At 42.7% G+C, this 26,097-nt stretch overlaps 1 protein-coding gene across 1 annotated transcript; it reads left to right on the top strand.

Annotated features, from left to right (window-relative positions):
* The first annotated feature begins 3,881 nt into the window (after positions 1-3,881).
* MRPL45 (mitochondrial ribosomal protein L45) lies at positions 3,882-18,423 on the top strand. The gene is made up of 8 exons (XM_020785627.3): positions 3,882-3,976; positions 6,669-6,870; positions 11,020-11,137; positions 12,720-12,818; positions 14,238-14,286; positions 15,917-16,066; positions 16,166-16,339; positions 17,966-18,423. The coding sequence occupies exons 1-8, from the start codon at positions 3,920-3,922 to the stop codon at positions 18,056-18,058; spliced, it is 942 nt and encodes a 313-aa protein (XP_020641286.3). The 5' UTR covers positions 3,882-3,919; the 3' UTR covers positions 18,059-18,423.
* Positions 18,424-26,097: the final 7,674 nt, after the last annotated feature.

Genomic DNA, 26,097 nt, shown 5'->3' with positions numbered 1-26,097 from the left:
TGAAAACCTTTTGACTGTGTGGATCATGACAAACTATGGCAGTATTTCTCAAACCATGTGCCGTGGTTCCGTGGGGTGCCAGGAAACCCATCCAGGGGTGCCACAAACTCCTCTAATCCTTCCCCTGTCCCTTCTCCCCCCTCAGCACTTACTTGTAGTTTCTCTGGTGTCTGTGCGCAGAGGTAACCCTGCCCTAGTCTTGCCAAAAGACTGGGTTTCCTGCCCTCCTGTTCACAAGGGAGCCTTGCCTGCCCCCTCCCCACCTCAACCAAAAAATGTGGTTTCTCTATTTTACCCAGAAGCTGCTTTCCTCGGAGAAGTCAGGCCGTGAGTGAATTTCCATTAAGCTACCTGTACAGTGATGCCTCGACTTACGAACGTCTTGACTTGCGACCAATTCGAGTTACAACAAGCTCCAGCCGCAAAATTTTGCTTTGACTTGTGACCGGGAAAAAAGGCGGGGAATTTAAACTAACTGCTGGTCAGCGAAGAGGCTGCATCTCTGTAGCTATTTTGTCCCAGTGGTTAGAAAGTGTGCGTTTGGAGGAGGCTTCATACTGCCTGGTACTGCTTTCTGCTTTTTAAAATGCCTGTTCTGAGTGAGTACAAGGTTTTGTAGCATGGGTTTGGGCTGGGGGGGGTTGTTTCTGTGCTGTGATGGGTCTTGCAGTGTTTGTTTTTCAGTGTGTTGTGTTTTTTTTTTTTTTTTTTTTTTTGGCTGGAATAGATTAACCACGTTTCTGACAGGTCTTGCAATGTTTGTTTTTTGGTGTGTGTGTTTTTCTGGCTGGAATGGATTAATTAGGTTTCCAATGGGTCTTGCAGTGTTTGTTTGTTTTTCGGTGTGTGTTTTTTCCCTGCTAGAACGAATTAATTGCGTTTCCAATGGGTCTTGCAGAGAAAATTGGTTGTTTTATACATGGAAGTAAGGGGGAGGGATCAAAGCACTTTGATCCCTGCTTTCCCCCTCCACATTTTGCAAAGAAAAGTTTCCTCCCTACATTTTCTTTGCAAAACGTGGAGGTGGAAAGCTGCTTTTTGCAACAAAAATGTAAGGGGAAAGTAGGAATCACTTTCCCCTTGCACTTTCTTGCAAAGAAAGAAATTTTGGGTTGGAAGAGAAGGGGATCTTATGCTTGGGGGTGTCTTATACACGGAAAAATACTATATGTTGTTTTCTCTTCCCAGAAGCTTCCAGAAGGGATGGGGGCTTTACAATAAAATACAGTGGGGGAAACCTCACCCGTCACTAGAACAAAAACTTAAACTGAAAAACTACAAAAATCAAACTGACATGGGACTTCCAGAAACATTCAATTTCCATTATTTGTAATTTGAGCTCTACAGCTCTAATTTTGGATTGGATCTCCCAGAAATTTGTGTAGCTGCATTCATATTTGCTTAGTTTGAAGCTGTATGGGCATAACTAGCTTATGGGGATGGAACATTGGCTCAGGGACCTTCTAAAGCTGTCCTTTCCAAATCTAGCATAACCCTCTTCCTTACAAAGGATGCTTATAACACCATAAATCATTTCCCTACTATCATTCAGATCCAGTAAAATGTATATTTGTCAATTGCTAAAAGCAGGAGCTTATGAAACTTCACATCCCCACACAGTGATACTGTTGCACCCCCTAGTGAAGCACTTAAGAAAAAGTTTCATCCTAGTACATAGGTAAATAGTAAGGTAATAAAAGCTGTAGGATTTGCTTTTGGAGATGATCAGTTGTGTTGCATAAACACATTTTATGTATGCAGACCATATGCTGCAGCCTGCAATGCTGGATGTGCTGCAATAAAGATACAGTATTTAAACCATTCAATGTCATGTACTGTATGTATTTAAGTGCCAGGAAATTGTTACTTTTGTATCTCCACACCAAGTTGTAGGTGCTTCTGATAAAGTGTATTACACCTTTCCCTATTCCTGATCAGCTTGATTAATATACAATTTTTAGTATCCAAAGGGCTTTCAAAGCAGTAACTGTTTTTCTAGAGTTTATTCTGTGCAAGTCCACATATCTAGCTTGCCCTAGTCTATACGATGAGAGCTGGCACATGCCTCAACATGCCCAGGATGATGTATTCAATGGATCTCCAGCATTCCTCTCCTCCTCATAGCTCAATAATTCCCAATTGTCCCCACGTGACTATGAAGGATTATGGGGCAGCCTTTGTAGGTCAGGCAGCATAGCTTCCATTTGGTGACAGTTTATGATGCTACACGGAATGTCTGTCCTGCCCAAAATTTTATGGTGTTTTATTTTATGGAAGCCCTGAATTGCTTGGAGAGTTGCATCTGTCTTTCCTCTGAATCAATCCTGAGAAAGCTAGCTTTTTCTGGTAAAATAACATTTGCAAGTTGCATTTAGATCTGGAAGAAATTCAGAAAAAATACAAGTACTGTCTTAACCGAGTATTTGTTCTCATAAAACTGCTGGGTTCTGCAGTGGTGGTTTTGATACCTGCTTGCTCCCTTAGTTCAGTGGTTGGTTGGTATTTTTTTTTTTCATTTTGTTTCCCTTCAGCATGGTTTATGTTTAGTCTCACTTTGTTCTGGAGGATGGAGGTGTGGCATGTAACTGAAGCTCCAAAGTTAGAACCTCCTGGTGGAAAGCTTTCGGTTACACAATTAGAACTCAAAGGAAAGCTCTGGAAGGGAAGTGGATTTTTAAAATATTATTTAAAGATTTATTTTAAAAAACCCATTTCTTAAAGAAAACTGTTTTCTTACAGAGATGGGAAAGAGCCTTTCAACAGAAAATTCAGATGCAAATTCTGAGAAACCTCACTCATTCACAACAAACCTAGAAAAAGGGAGTTGGAGCTTTTTCTCCACCTGGAAACTAGGCTTGTGAACCAGGGTAGAGGAAGACCTCTCCCCCAAAAAATTTTGTGAGGTGGCTCCTTGTCCTGGTCTATGAGCCACCTTTACCTGGAAAGGCCCTAAGTTTAGCCAGCTGAACACCACACTAGAAATAAAGAAGAGAATGTCTGGGCTTTGAAGTTTGAAACTGTTTGTAGAAAAGAATAACTCATAATTAACACAGGACATTTATTATCACAAGATGCATGGACTATTTTGGAAGGCTCTTTTAAGAAACCAAAGACAAGAAATCCTTCACAAGAGGTCAAGCCTTCTTCTCTGTGACACCAGCTCTCTCCAACCAGCCCCAGGTGGAGCTGTGATGGGCTCCCTCCCTCCCAATTTTTAGAAGGCACCTCAAAACCTTGCTCCTTAGGATGACCTTTCACAGCGACCCATGCCTTGAGGCCCACCTGTTATCAGAATGATAACACCTCTTGTCATTTATTTTTCTGACTGTGTATTTATAACCTCATTGCTCTTGTGGTGTTTTAATTTACTATGCTGAAAACCATCCAAAACAGTGCACTGCATGCACTAATGGGGTGGTATTTTATCTATCTATCTATCTATCTATCTATCTATCTATCTATCTATCTATCTATCTATCTATCTATCTATCTATCGCCTGCTTTTCTTCCAATAAGGGCACTCAAGGAAGCTCAAAGAATAAAAAACAACAGAACAAAAAACTTAATAAATTATACATTAAAATAACTTAAAGCTACAGTATAATACTGATCATACACTGAATGATTTAAAACATTAAAATTTTAAAAAACAACCTTGACTAAGAAAGGGCATTCAGAGACTCAGTTATGATTGTTACCAGCCATAAAAAAAAGTTGACAGTTTATATTATCTAAAAGAAACACAGCCCGCTCGTTCGATCTGCCCCCTGCAGACTTCGCGATCACCTAGTCAGGCGCTGCCCCGCCTGTCCAGCCTTCCCCGACACCGGAAGTACGTCAGGGAGATTCTCCCTCCTTCCCTTTTTCTTATCCGTCTCGTAGCTCCGCCTCTTCCCGGCATGCCTTGTGCCCCCCCAAGATGGCGGCGCCCATGAGACAAGCTGTCGTTAAGCTCTCCTTGTGCTCTTATTTACAGGTACTGGAGGGAAATGTCTCGTTTTCCATATGCCTCATTTGTTTCTCCCGCAGTGCCGTGCCGTGCGGGGCGTGCTCTGGATCGTGCCCCTTAATGATGCAGAATTTTGTGGGGAAAAAATTATACGCCGGGGAAGGGCACAGCGGGTTCGTCCCTGCAACAGGCTTTCATTTGCACGATCAGTTTCACGACCAGTGTGCACCCAGGCGTACAAAATACAGCCCGCTGTAGGGGGGGGGAACTGAAGATGATGATGTCAGTCCTGGGATTATTTCCGGGTATAATTTTCGCGTGTCTGTGTTGCTTTCCATTCCTTTATAATTCTAGAAAAGAGTTTTGCTAGTCAAAAATACAGAAGAGAATACATAATTATTATTTTTGCAGGTAACTACCAAAGTAGAAATAGTAAAGATGCTCAATCTCTTTCTCTGCCTCTCCAATCTCATGAAGAGGGAAGAAAAGAAATGGACAGCAAGGAGAGGGCAGAGAAAACGTTTGATGTCTGAGGAAAGAGAGGCAATACAATGTGATGTAATGAGTTACTGTTTCTCTCTAAGATTTTCATTTTTAGAAAGAGAATTTTATATGTTTACGTGAGTCCTGTTTAGGGAAGGTATCTTACCTGCATCTGAAGAGTACTACAAATGTTAGTATGTGCACCATTTCCAAGCAGCAAGATGGGAAGGAGGACCATCAGCTATTGCAATTGTTTGTTTAGAAGAGCTATACTGTATTGACTTTGTCAAGGCAAAAAGTGTGATTTTAGTCTGTATGTGGTAGGGTACCTATGAACTTTGGGCTGGATAGTTCAGTGAGTCAGGTATCTATGAGGGGGTGCTGATAAGTATTGAGCCTTTCCCAGAAAAAACCACTCATTTGCAGCATTAGTTGCCTCCAGAACACTCCCAAATTGTTGTCCCTTTAGGTGTTTTTTTGAGTTTGGGGAACAAATAATAGTCAGAAGGAGCCAGGTTGGGAGAATAGGGTGGATGGGGCATCACTTGAAAGCCTAAGGATGTCAGTTTTGCCATTGTTTCACCTGCAGTGTGTGACAAAGCGTTGTCATGCAACAGGATGACAGCTTTGGAGAGCTTTCCTAGACATTTTTCTTTGATGTTTTGCCTCAACTTCGTCATTAAAACACAGTAATATTTTGCATTGATGGTTGAACCCTGTTGGAGGTAGTCCACCAGCAGAACTCCCTTCTTATCCCAAAAAACTGTTGCCATTTGCTTCTGCACCCACCTTTGCACTTGGAACTTCTTTGGCCTGGGGGAACCACTGTGCCTCCATTCCTTAGACTGTTTCTTTGTCTCAGGATCATGACAGTAGATCCATGTCTCATCACCAGTTACCAGTTTGCCCAGGAAATCTGACTCATTTCTTGCAAAATGTTCCAGAACAGCCACCAGTGACTCCACACGTTTCCTCTTTTCAGTTGTCAAAAGTTTGGGGATCCACTTTGCTGCCAGCTTTCTCATTTCCAAGTTGTGGATAATGGCACCAGTGCTCTCACGTGATATTCTCAGATATATAGCAATAATTTTGGCTGATACTCCACGGTCCTCCATGATCATGTCATGGATGGCTTTCACATTTGCAGGCACAGAGACAGAAACACACCTTCCACTTGGTTTCTCACTGTCAACACCAAAATGGCCAGTTTTAAAACTGACAACCCAACGTTTAACTGTTGCATATGAAGGGCCACTGTTCACCCATAGTTTGTGATATTTCATCATGGATCTGCTTTGCACCTTTCCCTTGGAAAAACAGGAACTTGATTATGGTCCTATGCTCTTTGACACTGAACTTTTCTGGAGGTGCCGCCATGTTCACTTTGGACCGGAAAATGAAAGTTAAGTTAAAATCATAGATAGTTGATTTTTGCACCATTGAATATAGACAGATTGGCCAATATACCCTGCAATTTATAGCTTCCTAGCTCAATTTTTTTCTGGGTAAGGCTTAATACTTAGCAGCACCCCCTCATAGCTGCCAACTTTAAAGGCTTTGAGTTCATTTCCTCACTTTGCCTTCCAGAAGAAAAGCCAGCCTGTGCAGCCTTAGACAAAGTACATTGACCCATATGGCCCCCAGAAGAAAGGAATGTTAAACTGCTTTTGAGAACTCTTTAAGTCAGAATTTACTTGACAGCAAATTATTATTTCTATGTTTGGTGGAAAAATATATATTTGTATTGCATTTTGGGACATGCTGGTTAGGGTTTTTTGTTTAGGAAATGTTTTTAGCTGCAGCTCTATAAGACAGCCTATCCCTAAAAGAGGAGACATAACCATGCGTAGGTAAATGCACTCTTTATTCTGCTTTGGGTATGCTTTCATGTTTCTGTGTTGATCTCTCTTTTTATGTGGAGTGGCAGGGAGAAGGAAAATATGTCTTAGAGAGTGGAGAAATTTTGGAGAGAAAAAAACACAATGCTGCTTATGGGGACAAGCAAAAAATCACACAACTCCCTCTTTTCAATAGAAAGTGAGCCAGTAACTCTGTGTATAAATACTGATGTATACTAAAAGGATGTGGAATCATAATGCATATTGTTCAATTGTGTAGTTTGGGTTGCTGTAAAATAACTTGATGTGAGAAGCAGATAGATACTGTAATTTGTTTCCATGGGATGTAACAAAATGCTAGTTCTTTGACAAGAGTGTGGCCTTTTTTTGCTCCATAGAGTACAGGATGTCTATTGAATCCCGCCCGTTTGACTCCATCCTCTCTGGTGATGCCAGTGAGAACAAAAAAGAGAGGCTATACTCCTCCTAAATCAATAAATGATTTTTCTACTCCAGAAGAAGCAATGAAATATGCCAGGGCTGCAGGGATTGTGATTCCTCATGAAGATAATTTTCGGCCTATTAATATTTTCTGCACAGGTGGGCATGATAATTTGCTTATATTCTTCATGGTTTGGGGATAGTTTCTGTTTGTTGCCACCCATAAATATTTTCCAAAACAAAGGAGATGGAAACAAACAAGCACAAGATATGGTGTGGCTTCTTGATTTTGCTTTAATTAGCCCTTTGTATCTTTCTGTGTGTCCTTTTTCTTGGGAAGCAGAAGTTTATTTCTGCTGGGAAGCTTGGGAGAGGGAAGATGATCACACAGAATAGACTGCTGTGGAATCTTGAATGCCAGAATAAAATGGATGACTTATTATTCTACTCTTTTAACATTGTCCGGACTAGATCAGATGGAAAGCTCTTTAATCTCTCTAGATTGAGAGCAAAGACCAAAGTCCAGCTGAAATGCATGAGGGACTTCCTCTTTGCAGACGATGCAGCCATTGTTGCCCACTCTGCTGAAGATCTCCAACAACTCATGAACCGTTTCAGCAAGGCCTGCCAAGACTTTGGACTAACAATCAGCCTGAAGAAAACACAAGTCATGGGCCAGGGTGTGGACTCACCTCCCTCTATTACCATCTCCACACAAGAATTGGAGGTTGTTCACGACTTTGTGTACCTTGGCTCAACCATCTCTGACACCCTCTCTCTAGATGTCGAGCTGGATAAACGCATTGGGAAAGCAGCCACCATGTTCTCTAGACTCACAAAGAGAGTATGGCTCAATAAGAAACTGACAACACATACCAAGATCCAGGTCTATAGAGCCTGTGTCCTGAGCACACTCCTGTACTGCAGCGAGTCCTGGACCCTTTGTGCCCGGCAGGAGAGGAAGCTGAACACCTTCCATATGCGTTGCCTACGACGGATTTTTGGTATCACCTGGCAGGACAGAGTTCCAAATAGAGTAGTCCTAGAACGAGCTGGAATTTTCAGCATGCATACATTACTGAAACAGCGACGTCTACGCTGGCTTGGGCACGTTGTGAGAATGGCTGATGGTCGGATTCCAAAGGATCTCCTATATGGAGAATTAGTGCAGGGAAATCGCCCCAGAGGGAGACCACAGCTGCGATACAAGGATATCTGCAAGCGGGATCTGAAGGCCTTAGGAATAGACCTCAACAGATGGGAAACTCTGACATCTGATCGTTCAGCCTGGAGGCAGGCAGTGCATCACGGCCTCTCCCAATTTGAAGAGACCCTTGTCCAGCAGGCTGAGGCAAAGAGGAAGTCACAAAGGAAGCAAAACCAGGGAGCTGGACAGGGGACAGATTGGATTTGTCTCCAGTGTGGAAGGGATTGTCACTCTCGAATTGGCCTCCTCAGCCACACTAGACGCTGTTCCAAGTCCTCCATACAGAGCACGATACCATAGTCTTTCGAGACTGAAGGATGCCTACACACTAACATTGTTTGGATAATCATTGATGCAACATAGCCATTCTTATGGTGGGTAGGTGGTTTTGTGCTTGAAGTGTTTTGATTACATCTTTTGTACCTAAGGCATGGCATTTGCCTGAGTGGGTATTGGTCTGTAAGCATCAGTGTAGCTTGCATAAATGCATTTATTTTATTTTCTCTTCAGCTTTTTGTATAATATATTTCTAGAAGAGTTTTCTATTATAAAATATTCAGAGTGGCTTTTGTTTCTGACAATAATGAATGATTTGCATGTGTACAGCTGCAGTGTAATTATTGTGTTGTCAAGCGATGATGCATATCTCAGGCTTAACCATCACCATTTTCACTAATAGTGAACTCAGAACGCTGAGTGTGTAACAATATTCAAGTGGAGGGAACACTCCCAAAAATAAAAATCCCAAAATACAGTATATAAGGGTGATGGATACGCAGTAGCACAGATACTTGCAAAAACATTGGAGAAAACTGCAAGTTCTTGACCATAACTTTTCATTCTACTCATGGGAGTAGAATGAAAAACAGGGTGTGATTTATCAGATGAGTGTATGACTACGGCAATGTTTTCTTTGCCCCCAAAGAAAAAATGGGGGAGCGAGGGAATTGTGCTTTCTCTTTGCTCCTCCGTGTCAACTGGCAAATCAGAATGGTAGAATCTGAGCACATAGTGTTGGGAGACAGAGGAACCGAGGATGGGGCCTGTTATCATTGTTTACCCCATTTCTCCAGGGGCTGGATGAAATGCCTGCTTTGTGGTTAAATCCACCACAGCCCTGTATATGATTATTCATATGATTACAGTAGTCCAAAGCTCTCTTCACACCTGAATATGAGCGGCCTGCCAGTGGCAGGAGAGGCTGAAAAATGATAACAAAATTGTGCTGTAGGTTCAGCTTTTTAATGGTACTGTTTCAAATGAAGTGCTTTTCAGTGAAGTCATTTTACATGTACAGATCTGTTCTATCTGTGCAATAGTAATTAATATGAATATGCTGTCAATTGATTTGATCTTTTGTCAGTTTTCCCTGGTACAGAAATGGGTTGCCAGGCCCTCCTCCATGTGGCACTTTGGGACTCTGCAGCTTGCTACATGGTTTGGGTAACCAATTAGCTATTTGTGGTCAAGATGATCTTGGCTGACCTCTCCCAGAAGGCACAGTGAGAATTGAAACACTTAGCCCTTGGCTCCACAGCCAGGCATCCCGGCTAACTGAGTTCTCAACTCCCAGCATTAGTTATGCTGACTAGGACTGGTAGATGTTATCATTCAGCAGTGACTGATAGGCCAGAATCCACCACCTGTGTTTTATCTCAGCTCAGTCCTTTGCTGTGCTGCTGTCTTGTTTCCCAATAGGTATTGGTGGTGCTGTGCTCTGCCTACACCGTACACCTGCTGTCTAAAGCACTTACGGTCCATTCTTTTACCTCAGGGCTCTTAGCACTTTCTGCTGCATATGCTGACCAGGCTTCAGATTGCAGTTAACAAATCTTGAGCAAACAAGGGATGGGCAAGCATGTGTGAACCAGTCTTCTGTCTTGAGGTTTACTTCCTAATTCCTCTCACACACCACATGTCCATTTGCTTCTCACCCTTTGTGTCTTTCTCTCAAATCTTCCTTTCTTTCTGTTAGGCCTCTCCTATGGCAACAGCTCCAGGGCCATTTCCTCAGCTTTGTTGTCTCTGTAGCGCAGGGCCACGGAGCACATGGGCCCATGTGGTCTCAGGGGCCCAAATTGGCTCCTTAATATGTAGGGACTCCACAGTGTTCCCTCACACACAAATGTCTGGAAATGTTTTTCAAAAAAGGCTTGCAAAATCCCCTGGTATCTTATGCGGGCAACTTTGCCATGTTTGGAACTCCCAACATGCTCCGAGCACTCCATTCCCTCCCGAAACTTAATTTTGAAAATTGGAGGGCCACTAGAGGGTGCAAGGGGGATTTTTAGTGATCCCTCCTTTAGTTTTTGAAAGTTAGTACAGTACTCATAAAGAGTGGGTATAGCTTTCCAAGGTCCAGGGATAGGTGCCTGTGGCCCCCAGACCATTGGAGGTGGTCTAGCCCTATTTTGTTATAATTTAAAACACGCAAATCACTATACCCAGTGGTGAGAGATTATGGGGGTTGCAGCTTAAAAACATTAGAGGACTCCAGTTGAAAATCCTTGCCCTGCTCCACTGTGTTTTGATACATAGAACTTTTAATTGACATTCATTTCAAGCCTCAGTTACCTTTGTCTGTACAGTAATCCTGTCAGGTGGATCACTATGTCTTTCCATTTTACCAATATTGACTGTATGATTTTTAGTTTTATATACCTCACTTGCCTCATACCTTCAGTGCAAAATTCTTACAGGGTAGCAATAGAGAAATGAAACTGTAAGTAAAGGCTATAATGTAAGTATACAACTTGAACCTGGAATTCGTGGACCCACCTCCTTTGAAACGTATTGACTTCTTTTAAAGATCCATTTTGTTTTAGTGAAATATTATGGCTCTTTCCTTTTCCCTACAGGATTAATTTGCAATTGCTCCTTATCTGGTTTAAAACAGATTTTAAGTCTTCAGTGCAACAGCTCATAAATTCCTTAACTTGGATGCTTCCGTACATCAGGGAGCAAAAGTGCATGCTTTAATTCTCTCTTCCAGTTCTTAATTGGTATTTTATATTAGTCTTAGACTTGCAGGAGTGTATTTTGTGTAAAAATAACTTTCTGGCTTCTGTTACATTTGATTGCTTTTTGCTTTGATTGCACAGCTGGCATCGCCGACGCTTATGTTCCTCCAGAAGGAGATGCCCGAATGTCATCTTTGTCAAAAGATGGGCTGAAGCAAAAGACAGAGCGACTCAGACAGTTGGCAAGCACACAACTGTCGTATGTACCATTCCAGTTTATAGCAGCTGCCCATTCTGATGCAATATTATTTTTTTCTTTCTAGCATTTGTTTCTGTGTGTCACAGGACACCCATTAGACAAGTATTTTTAAAAAATTCATAGAGATGTATTGTTTCTGGAAATTTTGAAGCCATATAAAATGGCTTTGGGGGGGGGAAGGGGGGAAAACGTTTTTCCATTTTTTTCCCCACAGGCCTTCCCATGTCTAAGCAAGATGCAGTCCTGGCTAGATGTGTAAAATTTATGAAAATATTGAAGCCATATAAAACGGCTTTGGGGGGGGAGGAATGGAAAAATTGGGGGGGGGGAGAGTTTTTTCTTTTTTTCCCAAAGCCATTTTATATGGCTTTTAACATTTCCAGAAATTTTACCTCTGTAGGTCAGAACAACTACCCTAAAAGTTCGAAGTAATGAGTATGCCTTGTTACAGAGAAAGAAGATTTAGTCCTTCTGAGGCTGCTCATTTCATCTTTGTGAAGTGTATTTTACAACTGAATGTTTTGCCATAAAATAACTTGTATATAAAAGATGAGTGGGTTGAGGAGGTTTGAATGTTTCTGTTTGACACTGTCCTTCCACAGACAAGGAGTTTAAAAAATTCTAGTTTCTGACATTGGGAGACTCCTTCTACTTGCATTCGGAGCCGCTACAGTGCTAGCAGGTACAGGGTGGTTTTCTTGGCTGCCTTTATTGGCTCTTGCTAATCCACAGATACCAAACCTGCACTCTGCAAGATATTTAGGTATCGGTAGATAAAGCAGGAGAGCATCCAGCACTGGCCTCTTGGATGCCCTGTGTACACTCATAAACAGAATATACTGAAGCTGGTACCAGTCCTTTGTAAACTCTAGTGTACTGCTGCTGAACATGGAGGTTCAGTTTCTGCATCTCTTGGTTAAGTCATTGATAAGCCAGTCTTTCAGAGATAAATCTATTTTAAAAAAACCTTTTAGAAACATTAGAAACTTAGTTTCTAATGATGTCTTAGGAGGACACATTATCTAAATCAGTGGTGGGCAACATAAGGGCCTCCCTTTGGACTGCAGCTCCCATCAGTCCTAGCCAGTATAGCTAATGATAAGGGATGGTGGGAGTTGCTATATGGGAATTTTTTCTTTGGTTCATAATTTGCTTCGTATAAAATTGTTTCATCAGTAAGAGGCCCTGGTCAATCTCTAATGAGTTCAGTAATGAATTTCTCTCCCTGTTTCTCCTTCCGAATAGGAAGGGAGTTTGAAATCAAATTGCTTTACTTCTAGTAGGCAAGAGTATGACTGGAGGAAGTCCTGCCTTCTAGCAGGCAGGGTCAATCCAAGATTCTAGAGAAGGAGCTACATAGTATAAAACAAATTTAAAAAGCAAGCAATGGAAAGAGCTTCCTGCTGTGTTTGCTCCAAAGCACAATATGTTAGATATAAAACCTTTGCAAGAATTTCATTAGTCTAGATATAGTTCTTATGTATTGGGGGGTTGAACTAGCCTGAAGCAATATATATCAGTACAGTTGCTTTCTTTGCACCATAACTGTTTTCTCTCTATCATCCTTTTCTTGCCCTGGCAGAATCCGAAAGATTCGAAAACTGGATCCTAAATTCAATGTCAAAACGTTTGCAGAGGAAGCCCAGAACATATTTATTGAAGCTCACAATAACTTGACAAAGTAAAAATGGTTTGTTATATTTCTTTGGGTTCATGCTGTTATTTCCACCCTGCCACCCACACACCAGTTTCACAACAGCAATCAGCTTTATGGGACCTAAAGGACTGATGACATAAAGCAGGCTAGATACCTTTAATTGAGCCGATGTAGGTTGGTATATAAAGGTTTTCACAGAGCTCTTTAGGCAAAATTGAGTTCTGTAAACAGAGGTTTGAATACACCAGTCTCGTGAATGCTAAATTCATGTGATGCTAATATGTATTCCAGTGTTATCCCTTGGGATGTTTTTGATGCTTTTTGTCAAACTTCAGTGTGTTTTAGGGAGTCAACTCAAGATTACTCTGTGCTCAACAGAACTTTTTGTATACATGTTGAAGGAATGTGAGGCATTGTAATGAAAAGATTGAAGGATTACAAATTGGTGTACCTATACTAATTATTCTTCTGCTTCTGGCAATAGAGTAAGCCATCTTCTACTATCCCAGGAAGAGGAGGGTCCTCTGTCCTCATGGTCCCATGTGCAGCAGAGTACAGTACATAGAAGCTAATATTTTATTGGCAGCTAGAGAGTAGACCCATTGAATCAACTGCCAAGTCGTCAGTGCTAAATAATTCTTACCTAAAGCCCATTGAATCAATGGATCTACTCTAGTTGGTACTAACAATTGGAATAGATACCAGCCATTTCTTTCCTTTCCTGTTGTACTTTGCAGAAGCTGGAAGGGAGAGCTCTTCAAAGGCTAGTGTAAAGTGAGGCTAGATCTTTTGAAATCTTTAATACAACAGTGGGAGAAATGTAGTCCTTTGCATGTTATTGGATTGCATCATCTCTCACCACAGAATGTGTTAATTGTTCTGATGAGCGTTACAGTCCAACATCTGGAGGGCTGCATGGTCTTCACCTTTGTTATAACACAAGCAGAGGGCAGTGGTGACTGCATGGATTATTAAATGCCAAAGCAACATTGTTGGTTCCTGTTGTTAAAAAGTTAGTGTTTACCCCAAGGTGCCTGCTGCATTTGTGTAGTTGTGAACAGGCTGCAGCAGAAAGATAGTTACTCTATTGAACCAAACCCCTACTGAGAGGCTTAATTTTGACCAGCATAGTTCCCATAAATTTAGCTTGGATAAATTATAGTTGTTGTCCATCTTTAACCAAGAACAATAATGGGATCTTGAATGTGCTTAAATAAATAAGACTGTGATCTTGTTACAGTGCTCAAAGATGGGGGAGGTTTCTTGACAGTGCCGCTGTTTGTAGGAGCTCTCAAGAGTTATGTGGTTGTATCTGTTTGAATGAGTGCTGACCTGCTTTCAGTTTGTTTGCTGCTACTGGCAGAATACTAAACATTTTTACAAGAGTAATCTCTTGGCTGTTCAGGCATTTTGATAGCTGAATACTTTTTATTCCTTTTACAGCTTCAACAAGGACAAGTTGCATGATTTAGTGACTGAGCACTGTTACCCGGTAAATATCTGAGAGTTAATCAATGAATGTCTTGCTGAAGCGTTAACCTGCTCTCCTCCCCACATTTTTGGAAAGCAATGTTGATGCATTATGTACACTCTCGTGTATCCGACACCTACAGAATTTCTTCACTATATCCCCGGATTGCTACTCCTGGTAGTTTTAACTATCAATTGATGGGTTCCTGTGTTCATACATAGAGACATTAAAGGAATGTTGTTGTTGTTGTTTAGTCGCTAAGTCTTGTCTGACTCTTCGTGACCCCATGGACCAGAGCACGCCAGGCCCTCCTGTCTTCCACATTAAAGGAATAGTGGCCCCTAAATAAGGCACCTAGGTTAAAGGAGTTTTGAAGGATCCCTGCCCAGGAAACTGGAAATGTGTTATCAGTCAGAACAGACTGTACTGTGCTAAATGGACCAAGAATCTGACTTCTAACTCCAGATGCATGGAATTGAACATGGAATACTGTACTTTCAATACATGCCCTGCTACTGTTCCTTCCAGATTTACCGGTTGCCTCAGAGGGGCATGGCCAGATCTTTTTTTTAACTAATCCCTGGTTCACATTTGGGTAGATGCCTGAGGCATGGACCACTGAGTTAGTTTAGGTTCGTTTGTCCCGCCAAAGTCTCCTTCCAATGAGGAAGGAAGTTACCTTTGCCATAGGAGCCTTATAGGGAGTGTTGGCGTCCATCATCTCAGAAGGGATCAATTACATTTATAAAAGCAGAACCACTGTTTTTTTAAAATAGGTCCACAATCATATGGGTAGAGACAGTAGAAGACAGGATTTGTACATGGTTGTATATTGCTTGCAATATATGCATAGTCACTATATGGAGAATGGCCACTTGGCAACCATAGCTCCTGAAAAGTAGAAATCATGTGTCTCTGAAGGTGTTTTACTTTGTTATTACTTGTGCAATGCTTGAAGATAATTAAAGGAACTTTCAAAAAGCTGATGATGAAAGCATGCAGGGAGGAGAGAAGTATATAATGCCCTGTTGTATTACATGTAGTCTAGGTTCTCCTCTAGAGCAGAGAAGAGCAGAACACCTTGCAACCTGACAAACAGAAGCCAGCCCCTGCAGGGTTTAGTTCTTCAGCCTAGTTGATCTTTAGTGTTTTCTTATCTCAGAAGTTGATGTGGGTCTGTCTCAGGCCTCCAAGGCTATTTATTGCCTTAGGCCACTGGGTCTCACTGATTGTACTGTGCACAAAGTTCTGTGGGTGTCAGCATCTTGACCTGTTTGTTGTGGTTAGCATGACAGATCATAGTACTCCACAACTTGATTTTGCTTTCTATGTCCATCTATACGTTCTGTGGCCCAGAAGGCAGGGGAAAATACCTTCCATGCTTAGCTATTTTGTTGTAACCGAGAATGTCCTGATATTTTCAAATTTCCAAGTTCCTAAAGCACTTTTTAAAAAAAAGACCCTTAGTTGCTGCTTTTTTCCCCACTAGAGATTCCTCCTGAATCTACTGCCAGCTCCTGGTGTACTGTGGTTGAGACTGCAGGGTGTGAAAGAACCAAGGGTGGGAAATTTCACAAGGGCACGATTCATGTCAAGTGTTCTGAAATCTTCAGATTATTCCTAATATTAAATATAGATGTTAAATTGTTAGGAAATGGTGCGGGGAAACAAATACAAGACTATCAGGTGGAGATTTTTGGAGTCCCTGGAGCCCCCACGGATTGTTCAGGTGCGACTCTCAACTATGGTGAGCCAAGAAAATATGTATGGACAAGTGACAGTTCGAATGCACACCCGACAGGTACGTGTATGCACCTTCATTCCAGATGGGATATACAGTATTGCATTTTGCATAACATTGCCTCATACCAAAACCTTGATTTACCATTCTTCTTGACAGACGCTGGCTATTTATGATCGTTTTGGGAGGCTGATGTATGGTGGGGAGAATATACCAAAGGATGTCCTGGAATATGTTGTGTTTGAGAAGCACCTGACCAACCGGTATGGTCAGTGGAGATTACATGATAAGATTGTTCCTTCTTGGGCACCTCCAAAGGACCCCGTCATCAAGGTACTTTGTAGGAGCCATGCTGCTTTGCATTTTCCTGACTCCTGGCTGCTGTTTCTAAAGCATTCTCCTGTGTGTAGACACAAGCACTGTGCCTCACTGGAGCAATGTAATGTTGCTAGCATTCTTGTTTTCCATTTTTGTAGGACTTTATACCTTTCATATCCACTTGAAAGCGTAGCCTGCTCCCAATCTCTCAGCAGCTTGGAAAATGTAGGGTGTGATCAGATGGGCATTTGTCCTACTGTTTGGTCTGCTGTAAGGACAGGCTGTTTCACTTCTTTTTCCAGTGATCACACAATGTAACTGGAGTGAAACAGTCCATCCCCATAGTATTGCTACCCACACTGAAAATGAACCAAAGTGGAGCTTGTGGCTTAAATTTGCCTTCCTCAGTTTCCCATATTGTGAAGTGGCTTAAGAAGACAACTACTTCACAATATTATAATATCAAATACATTTTTAAAAACTATATTAGGGTAGCGCTGATGCAGTACACCACTTAGAAAGAAATGGAAAACTTCCTCCTGGAAGCAGGAGGAGGATGACATAACAAGGTAACCAGAGGTGCCTAGGCCATTTGGATGCAAGGATCATACCACATGGCACACTGAACTTCTGCTCGACCTGAAGCAATGCTGTTTAGCCCATACCAGCCTGCTCCAAATGAGCCCATATAGATAAGCCCTTATTGTCTAAAATTACAACTCCCCAGATCCCTCTACCAGCTTGGCCAATAGCCAGAGCTGTAGTCTCAGAAAAGAATTTCACCAAGCTCCGGTGCATGTTTCATTGTCATGCAGGGATTTGGAGCTTGGTCTCATAAAATTGCAACCTGTTTAGGGTGTATTGCAAGTGCTAAATTGTATAAGCGTGGCTCCGTTAATCACAGAAATGTGTCTGTTGCAATTAAGGGGCATGTGTGTTGAGAACACACACATAGGAGAGTGGCAGACTGTCCAGAGCATAGTTTGTGCATACAGCTTGGGTTTCTATTTTTACTCTGTCCTGTGCTCCTGTAGCACTTGCCCAACTGAGTGTCTTCCAGTGTTAGTTTCCGGAACGGATTATCGTCGCTATGCGGGGCACCACTATATGCTCTCCAAAGCCCTGGTTTCCATCACAATCAAAGATTTTGCTGAGAAGCAAAGCCCAAGGTTTTGGTGAGGTTAATGGGTGAGGTTACACAAATGGAGTTTGGCACAATCCTGAACTGCAGTGTGAGCCACAGCTGAGAAAAAGCAAAACCTGTGTTTTCTACCAAACACTAAGGTTCTTCTAGTACAGGTTTAGCCTCCACTCATGTTGTGGTTCTTACTAAGTGGCTGTCTCTGTCTTGTGCTGTATAAAAGAATTGGCTGCCACTTAAGCTAAACAATAAAGTGCCCCAAAGGGAAGCAGTGTTGTACAAGCTTTGACTTGTTACCACTGACAAGGATTTCATGAAAAGGATCAAAAGGATTTCAAAAAAAGGAGCAACCTAAAAGTTGCCTTGTTGAAGGCAACTTTTGGGTTGCATGTTCCAACACTTTCAGATTTGTTGGGATTTTTAGTTAGTATCATGTGTCATCTTTTGGAAATTGGTAGGCTAATTTGTTTCCCTCTTTTGCTTCTCCCTGTGCTGTGCAGACTGTTATGGTTCCAGGACCAAAATTGGACCCTAGTCAAGAATATGAAGACCCCATTGCTCCTCAGCAGGCACCCAACCCAGTGACTCAGTAAAACAAATAATACCAGAAAACTACCCCATATGAGACAGAACGTGATTACATTGGATATTGGAGCTGCTGTTGAATGGAATGCTGCCACGCTTAGAAACATCTCATCTTTTCATGCCTCTATTTCAGTCCTTTTTGCATCTAGACACAGAATTTGTATAGACAATAAATTTTTTTCACAATTTGAGAGTTCCAAGAGGCTGAAAGATGTTACATGGCATTGAGCAAACCAAAGATCTCCAATGTTGCTGTATCGTTCAAGCCTTTCTGATTGCTGTTTGTTTAAATGGCTTGGTACTTGTTGCTGGAGTACATTTAAGACCAGTGTTTTCAATTCCTAACAATAAAAAGTTCTGTTTCTCAAGGCTACCTAGGAGGCATGTCTTTGATATTGGTTATATTTCTTAATACTAGATGGGCTATTCATGATTCTCCAGTGGTCCTGAAAAAACTGTACATGCTGAGAGGCACACACATTTTTTTCCACTAGTGTTGAGACTTGGCAGTGAAACTAGAACTTGACCTTTACATAAAGAAATCAGAAGTTAGCCTGCTTTGAGCTAAGATGTTCTCCAGACATTTGGTTTTAGAGCATTAAATGTGCAGTAACTGCATAAAATCCAATCCTCTTCCTGCCAAGAGCTCCTTTTGCTAAACAATGGTGAATGGCTCCCCTATCAAATGCTAATATTCTTCTTGCTCCCCACTGCTAAAAGAGGCATTGAGAGTTTAAATGCTGATTCAAAATTGTTGGGTAAGTATTTGGGATTCCTCCTGGATAGTCTCCAGGGGAGCAGTAGCCATGCTTGTCAATTGCAACAAAACAACAGAAGACTCTTGTGTCCCACTGAAGACTTAAGTTGTATTCAGTATAAAACTTGATAGCCTTCAAGGTATCACAGGATTCATTGAGTTTTTTTTTTAATTGTGTCTGTGACATCATTGCAAACAGTTGTTACCAAGCACATAAATTGATGAAACTGACTAATCCCAAGGCAAAATGCAGAGAAGTTTTCATTTCAGGTTAGTCTCTTGTAGACAGCCTGCCACGTACATAGCTGAGTGCTATACAGTATCCACAAGAAACACTAAGTAAGTCTATCCAAATTTTGCCATTGCAGTTTTAGCTCATGTGCCAAGATTCAAGTGTATGTGAGCCATTCATGATCCGCTTTTCTTGGGCCAACCTATGATCTCAACCTCCCCCATCACACTGACATTGTTCCAGTTCTTATGGGGAGAGTGAAGTTTGGCTCAGTCCTAGATTTCTTGAAAGAGGCTTTATTGAAAATTTCACATTTGAAAATCATGTGTGGAATATACATACTCTTCTTTGTTATATGTATATTTCACTCTTTTAAAGGAGAACTTACACAGAAGTTTCCCTGGTGTAGTCTGGTTCAGGCAGATCTAGGTAGCTTCAACAAGATTATCATGCACCTTCAAACCTTAGCACTGGTTGTAATATTTCAATATTAGTAACATTACTTTCTGTTGGAGATACTCAGCCCTTACAAAGGGCTTCTGTACTACCAAGCAAGATTAATAATTCTTAAAAAAAGGTCTTTTCTTTAATTATTTTTGAAAAAGCAAATGCAAACTTGGATGGTTGCATGAATAGCCAAGATGGCTATTGCAGTATCTCTGATGATCCAAGACAGAATTTTTTGATTAATAGTTGATGGAGAACAGCAGCTGGTTGGAGAGCCCTCTTCTGCTGCTTCTGGGCTTCCTAGAGGCTTCTGGATGCCTGCAACTTCTAACCTCCTGATTGTGTGCCTGCACTCCTGCATCTTCCTTTGTTATAGGTACTACGTATACAAAATTACAGTTCTGATAGGAACTTTTCAGATGTCCCTTCTCCCAACTCTTGGTTGCTTTATCCTTTTTCTGTGTGTGCCTGTCTGTTATGGGAGGGGTCGTCAATCCCCGGTCAGTGGCCCGGTGCTGGTCCGTGGGCTTCCTTTAACTGGGCCATAGACACGGTTCTCCACCCCCCTGCACGTGTGCATCGGAGGCATGTTGTGCTTGCGGAGGGGCATGTCACGCGCGCATGAGCACGGCACGCCCACCCACTCTCAAAATCTGCCTGGCTTCTAATTTCAGCCCAACCTGGAGCAGGAAAAGCAGCGGCAGCAAATACTTGGCGAGCGCAGGGCTTCCTCCCCACCGGCCCCACCCAAAGGGCCCATGCATCCAGAAGGGGAGCCCTCTCCCTGCCTGGCAATCTTCTCCCTCAGGGGTTTGCTGCCACCGGGGCATCTGCTTTTAGGCCTCCCCCCCCTCCGTGGCCAACAAGGAACAAACAAAAAGGAAAGGAATCTTGGTATCTAGTAGAACAAAGACTATTTTATATTTGTTTCTTCCGTGTAGGCAGAACACAACATACAGTGGTGCCCCGTATAGCGAGGTTAATCCGTTCCGGATTAACCTTCGCTATACGAAAACATCGCTGTGCGGGTAAGGAAAGCCTATTGGAACACATTAAACTTAGTTTAATGCGTTCCAATAAGCGTCCAAACTTACCCCTCCAGCGATGTTTTCGCGTCCGGCGGCCATTTTGGAGCCGCCGAACAGCTGATCGGCGGCTCCAAAATGGCCGCCGCATGACCCGAAATGGCCCCTATCAGTGTTTTCGCGCCCTCCCCTTGCTTACGGAGGTCGCGAAAACGCTGCGGGGGAGCATTTCGGGTCATCCGCGGCCATAAGCAAGGGGAGGGCGCGAAAACACTGATAGGGGCCATTTCGGGTCATGCGGCGGCCATTTTGGAGCCGCCGATCAGCTGATCGGCAGCTCCAAAATGGCTGCCGGACGCCCCAATCGTCGCAAAGCGAGTGCGGCAATTGGGGCAGATCCGTATAGCGATCCCCCAAAAGGGATCGCTATACGGATTCTTCGTTAAACGGTGCGCTCGTTAAGCGAGGCACCACTGTATTTCAAAATAGATTGTTATTGTCACCCAGTAGTTGAACATGTGTAGTAGTACCAAAGACTGAAAGGGAGCAGTTTTGCTTCAGTGTGAGTAGAATTCTGTCTTCAGGCCCTGATGTAGTTTAGTTGCATGTAGGACATACCCGCCATGTACCACAAAGAGTGCTACCATCCAATACTCCACTATTCCTTTCCATTCCCCAGTATATGACTTCTGAATCACCCATCCCCTTCTGCCTAACCAAATGCAGATTGAAAGAGGAAAAAAGGAAATTCAATTTTTAAGCAAGGAACATCTTACTCCAACATGTCCAATTGAAGAGACAGTGGTCTGCTCATCCCTTTCCTATTAGAGGCTGGATGTCATTGTGGCCATTCTGACCGTGCATGCAACAACTCCAAACAATGATATTGTGTTGTATTGAGACCAATAATTGATTATTCTTTCTGCACTGCTTCTTCCATTCATTTTACCTTTTACCTGCATGATCAGCGGTAACAATCTGTCAGAGATTGCTACAAACACCATCTCCATCTGCAGCTCTTGGAAACTTCTGTTTAAAATTTGTAAGGGTCCAAACCTTGGACCTCTATCCTTCAGGATCAAGAGAGCTTTTTTTCTTATGTCCAAATGGGAATACCACTAGTTTGATGTTTTCTTGACAAATCAGCAATGCTGATCATGTGAGCCCCATCTCAGTAATTCACCTCTTGTATGATAAGAGGCAGAATCAGTAGGAAATCAGTATAGTGTCAGGCCTGTGATTATCCTTGTGGATATCCTACATTTGGAGGGGTGGGAGATGGAACTTTGCTAGTGGCAGTCAAGACTGCTTTAGGGATGAACTGTGGAGCTGTTGAAAAAGAATGCAAAAGAGAAAATGTAGAGGAGACATGTAAACTGTCTGGAAAGCAGGATATCTTTAAAAGCCAAGTAAAAACATGGATGTTTATTCAGGCCTTCCCTCCAGTCAATACTTGATTCTCTCTTCTCATTTGTCCTTTATTTATTTATTTTCTTGGTTTCCACATTTTCATTTGTAGATTTATATAACTATGTGCTTTTATTAATTTGTTTGTATTATATTGGAAGCCACTCAGAGTGGTCGCATAGACCAGATGGGCGGGATACAAATCAAATCAACCAACCAATCAACCAATCAATCAATAAAATTTGAGAATTTTTGTAGTTAAAATATTCTACTGTGGTCCCTTGTTGACTATTGACACTTTGGAATATTGTCACGTTCCTGGGGGTTACAACAGCCAAAGTCTGATAAACCAGTCCAGGGTCAAGAATACCAAGAATGCAAAGCCAATGTCCATAAATCAACTCACAGAAGGAAGTCCAGCGTCAAAGTCCAGAGTCCGATACACAGCGTAGTCCAGGGTCAGAGTCCAAAGTCCAATACCAGCATAGTCCAAGGGCAGAGTCCAGAGTTCAGGGTCAGGAACACGGTACAAGAAGCGTGGATGCAAGCCAAGGTTTTGACTCTTTGCTTCCACAGAATTTCTGGCTTCACTGGGAGCTGTTTTATAGTAAAACAGCTCCTTGAGCTGCTGGAAAGCTTTCTATCCTGCTAATAGGACTAGATGAACGTAGGTTTCTGTGGACAGCCTTTGAGCGATCCTCTGATCTTGTCCTACGTTTTTCCTGAAGCCTGACCCGAAGCTTGTCTGCTGTGGAAGGAGAATCTGGAGGCGGTTCAGGTGTTTCTAATCTCACAGCATTCTATTCAGCCACAGTTAACCCTTCTGGGTCCAGGTCTTCAGATGCACTCATGACAAATATACAGTAATACTATGAATTTCCAAAACACTGTTGATTTATTCACATGATATTTAAAAGTTCATGAAATTAATATTCAATGTTTTCCTCCACCACTGTTATTTAATCTCTGCCCACCCACTCCCGAAATAAAGAGACAGACACAGATGTTGGAGTTAACTAGGGCCACACTTTATTGCTTTTAACCTCCAATCACTCTCATCCTGCAGAAAGACCTGGACGTCATGTGGATCCCTGGGGCAGGCTCTAGGGGTATCTCTTACCCCCTCTCCAATCCTAAGTGGGTGAGCCCCAAACCCCTGGTCAGAGCTGTCCCCTGAACAGCTTGTACCCTCCTGGCAACCGAATGGGAAGAAAAACCTCCCTATCTGCTATCCATCCAATTGTCTAGAACTAAGACATGCAATGGATGGGACTATACATTATTCACCTCTCATCCCAGCAAGTGAAATGCTAGATCCTGGTTGCTGTGATGCTGGGTGCAGTAGGACCCCATGTGCTTTTTGGGAGCTCAATGAAACTCACCTTCTCTTCTGCACTACCTGACAGTTTGACCTATTTAAACGTGATTCAAACCTAAATAGCCCTCAGAATCCCATGGGTAAACAGTGTGGGATAGGCAAAAATACGTCCGCCCACCTTTTATATGCCAATCAGGTAAGACGGACCCAAAATTCCTATCCGGCCCCGAAGCGACCACCTCAGCCACACTGGACCCAGGGCGGGCAAGTTAACTCAAAGGAAAAAGGGCTGGCCGGGGGCAGAAGGATCTTATAATTGCACCAACATCCATCCCCAGCACAGCCTTGTGGGAAGCGCCAATTGCTGCCTCTACCTGCCTATGTCAGATCAGGATATGTGGGAAAAATAGTTCCAAGCCAGTGTATGAATCCACGCCGGCAGAGGTATACATTGCCCACCAGCTCCAGAAATACAGAGATGGACTCAAGTGTTGGAGTTAACTAGGAACACAACTGATTTTAACCCCTCTATTGAGGGGTGAGTTGTGGGGGGCATGTTATAAATGGTGTGAGGGATTGGTTAGGGCTGTTGGGCATGTGGGGCATGGAAGCGATGAGGGGAGTGCATAGTGGGATGCTTTTTGTCTATGTGGGGCAGAGGAGGCGTCATGTGGCATGGTGTGGGATTGGGAGGGGAGGATCTCCTGTAAGGGAGCCATACAGCTGGGAAGAAGGTGGTGTACGTATGAGAGGGGAGTTGCGTGGGTCTAGAGGTGATGTTTTTTTTTTAAATACTGTATTAATAGTATGTCTGGGTATGTGCATATGAAGAGCAATGATGGGGGATTGTGGGTAGGAGGAGAAGAGACATGTTCTGTCAGTTTCTGGAGGGAGGGTGGTGTGGGGAGGGCTGGTCAGTGTGATAGTGGATGAATTCAGATGTAGGGACTGAGTGTGTGTGTGTGAAGATTTGGCTAAGGAGTGAGATGGAGACAAAATGTGTGAAGTATATATAGGAGAGAGCAGGTCTGGATAGGACCTTGTGTTCCTCCCAAACATTTACTTACATCTTCTGCCAATAACCTATTTTGGTGTTTAGTCAAGTCGTGTCCAACTTTTCGTGACCCCATGGACCAGAGCCAGCCAGGCCCTCCTATCTTCCATTACTTCCCGGAGTTGGGTCAAATTCATGTTAGTAGCTTCTATGACATTGTCAAGCCATCTCATCCTCTGTTGTCCCCTTCTCCTCTTGCCTTCACACTTTCCCAACATCATTGTCTGTTCCAGGAAGTCTTCTCATAAGATGCCCAAAGTATTGGAGCTTCAGCTTCAGGATCTTTCTTTCCAGTGAGCACTCAGGGTTGATTTCCTTCAGAATGGATAGATTTGCTCTCCTTGCAGTCCAGGGGACTCTCAAGAGTTTCCTCCAGCACCACAATTCAAAAGCATCAATTCTTCAGCGGTCAATCTTCTTTATGGTCCAGCTCTCACTTCCATACATTACAACTGGAATAACCATAGCTTTGACTATGTGGACCTTTGTTGATAAGGTAATGTATCTGCTTTTTAAGATGCTGTCTAGGTTTGTCATCACTTCCCTCCCAAGAAGCAGGCGTCTTTTAATTTCATGGCTGCTGTCACCATCTTCAGTGATCATGGATTCCAAGAAAATAAAATCTGTCACTGCCTCCATCTCTTCCCCTTCTATTTGCCAGGTGGTGATGGGACCAGTGGCCATGATCTTAGTTTTTTTGATATTGAGCTTCAGACCATTTTTTGCGCTCTCCTCTTTCACCCTCATTAAGAGGTTCTTTAATTCCTCCTCACGTTCTGGCATCAGAGTGGTATCATATGCATATCTGAAGTTGTTGATATTTCTTCTGGCAATCTTAATTCCGGTTTGGGATTTATCCAAACCAGCCTTTCGCATGATGTATTCTGCATACAGTGGTGTCTCGCAAGACAATGTTAATTCGTTCCGTTGAAATCGCTGTCTTACAAAAACATCGTCTTGCGAAACGAAAAAGCCCATTGAAATGCATTGAAACTGGTTCAATGTGTTCCAATGGGCTGGAAACTCACCATCCAGCGAAGATCCTCCATAGGGGCGGCCATTTTCGCTGCCTGTAAAGCGGGGAATCCATCCTGAAAACAAAGCGGGGAGCCATTTTGCACAGCGGGTGGCCATTTTAGAACCGCAAATCAACTGTTTCTGAATCATCATTTAGCGAAAAATTGGTTTCCGAAGCAGGGAACCCATCATTGTTAAGTAATTTTCCCCATAGGAACATTGTTTTGCGATTGCAAAAGCGATCGCAAAAACTTCATCATAAAGCGGTTTCGTTGTTTAACGAGGCAATTGTTAAGCGAGGCACCACTGTATAAGTTAAATAAGCAGGGAGGCAATACACAGCCTTGTTGTACTCCTTCCCCAATTTTGAACCAATCAGTTGTTCTATATCCAGTTCTAACTGTTGCTTCCTGTCCCACATATAGATTTCTCAGGAGACAGATAAGGTGGTCAGGCACTCCCTTTCTTTAAGAACTTCCCATTGTTTGCTGTGGTCCACACAAAGGCTTTTGCGTAGTCAATGAAGCAGTTTTTCTGGAACTCTGGTTTTCTCCATGATCCATTGCATGTTAGCAATCTGGTCTCTAGTTCCTCTGCCGCTTCGAAATTGAGCTTGTACTTCTGGGAGTTCTCGGTCCACATACTGCTGAAGACTACCTTGGAGGATTTTGAGCATAACGTTGCTAGCGTGTGAAATGAGTACAATTGTACGGTAGTTGAAGCATTCTTTGGCACTGCCCTTCTTTGGGATTGCAATGTAGACCGATTTTTTCCAAACCTCTGGCCTCCT

The sequence above is a fragment of the Pogona vitticeps genome, chromosome 6 (assembly GCF_051106095.1).
Source record: "Pogona vitticeps strain Pit_001003342236 chromosome 6, PviZW2.1, whole genome shotgun sequence".
NCBI classification, from domain to species: domain Eukaryota; kingdom Metazoa; phylum Chordata; class Lepidosauria; order Squamata; family Agamidae; genus Pogona; species Pogona vitticeps.
The sequence above is the reverse complement of the archived record's forward strand: the minus strand, read 5'-3'. Positions and strand labels throughout refer to the sequence as shown.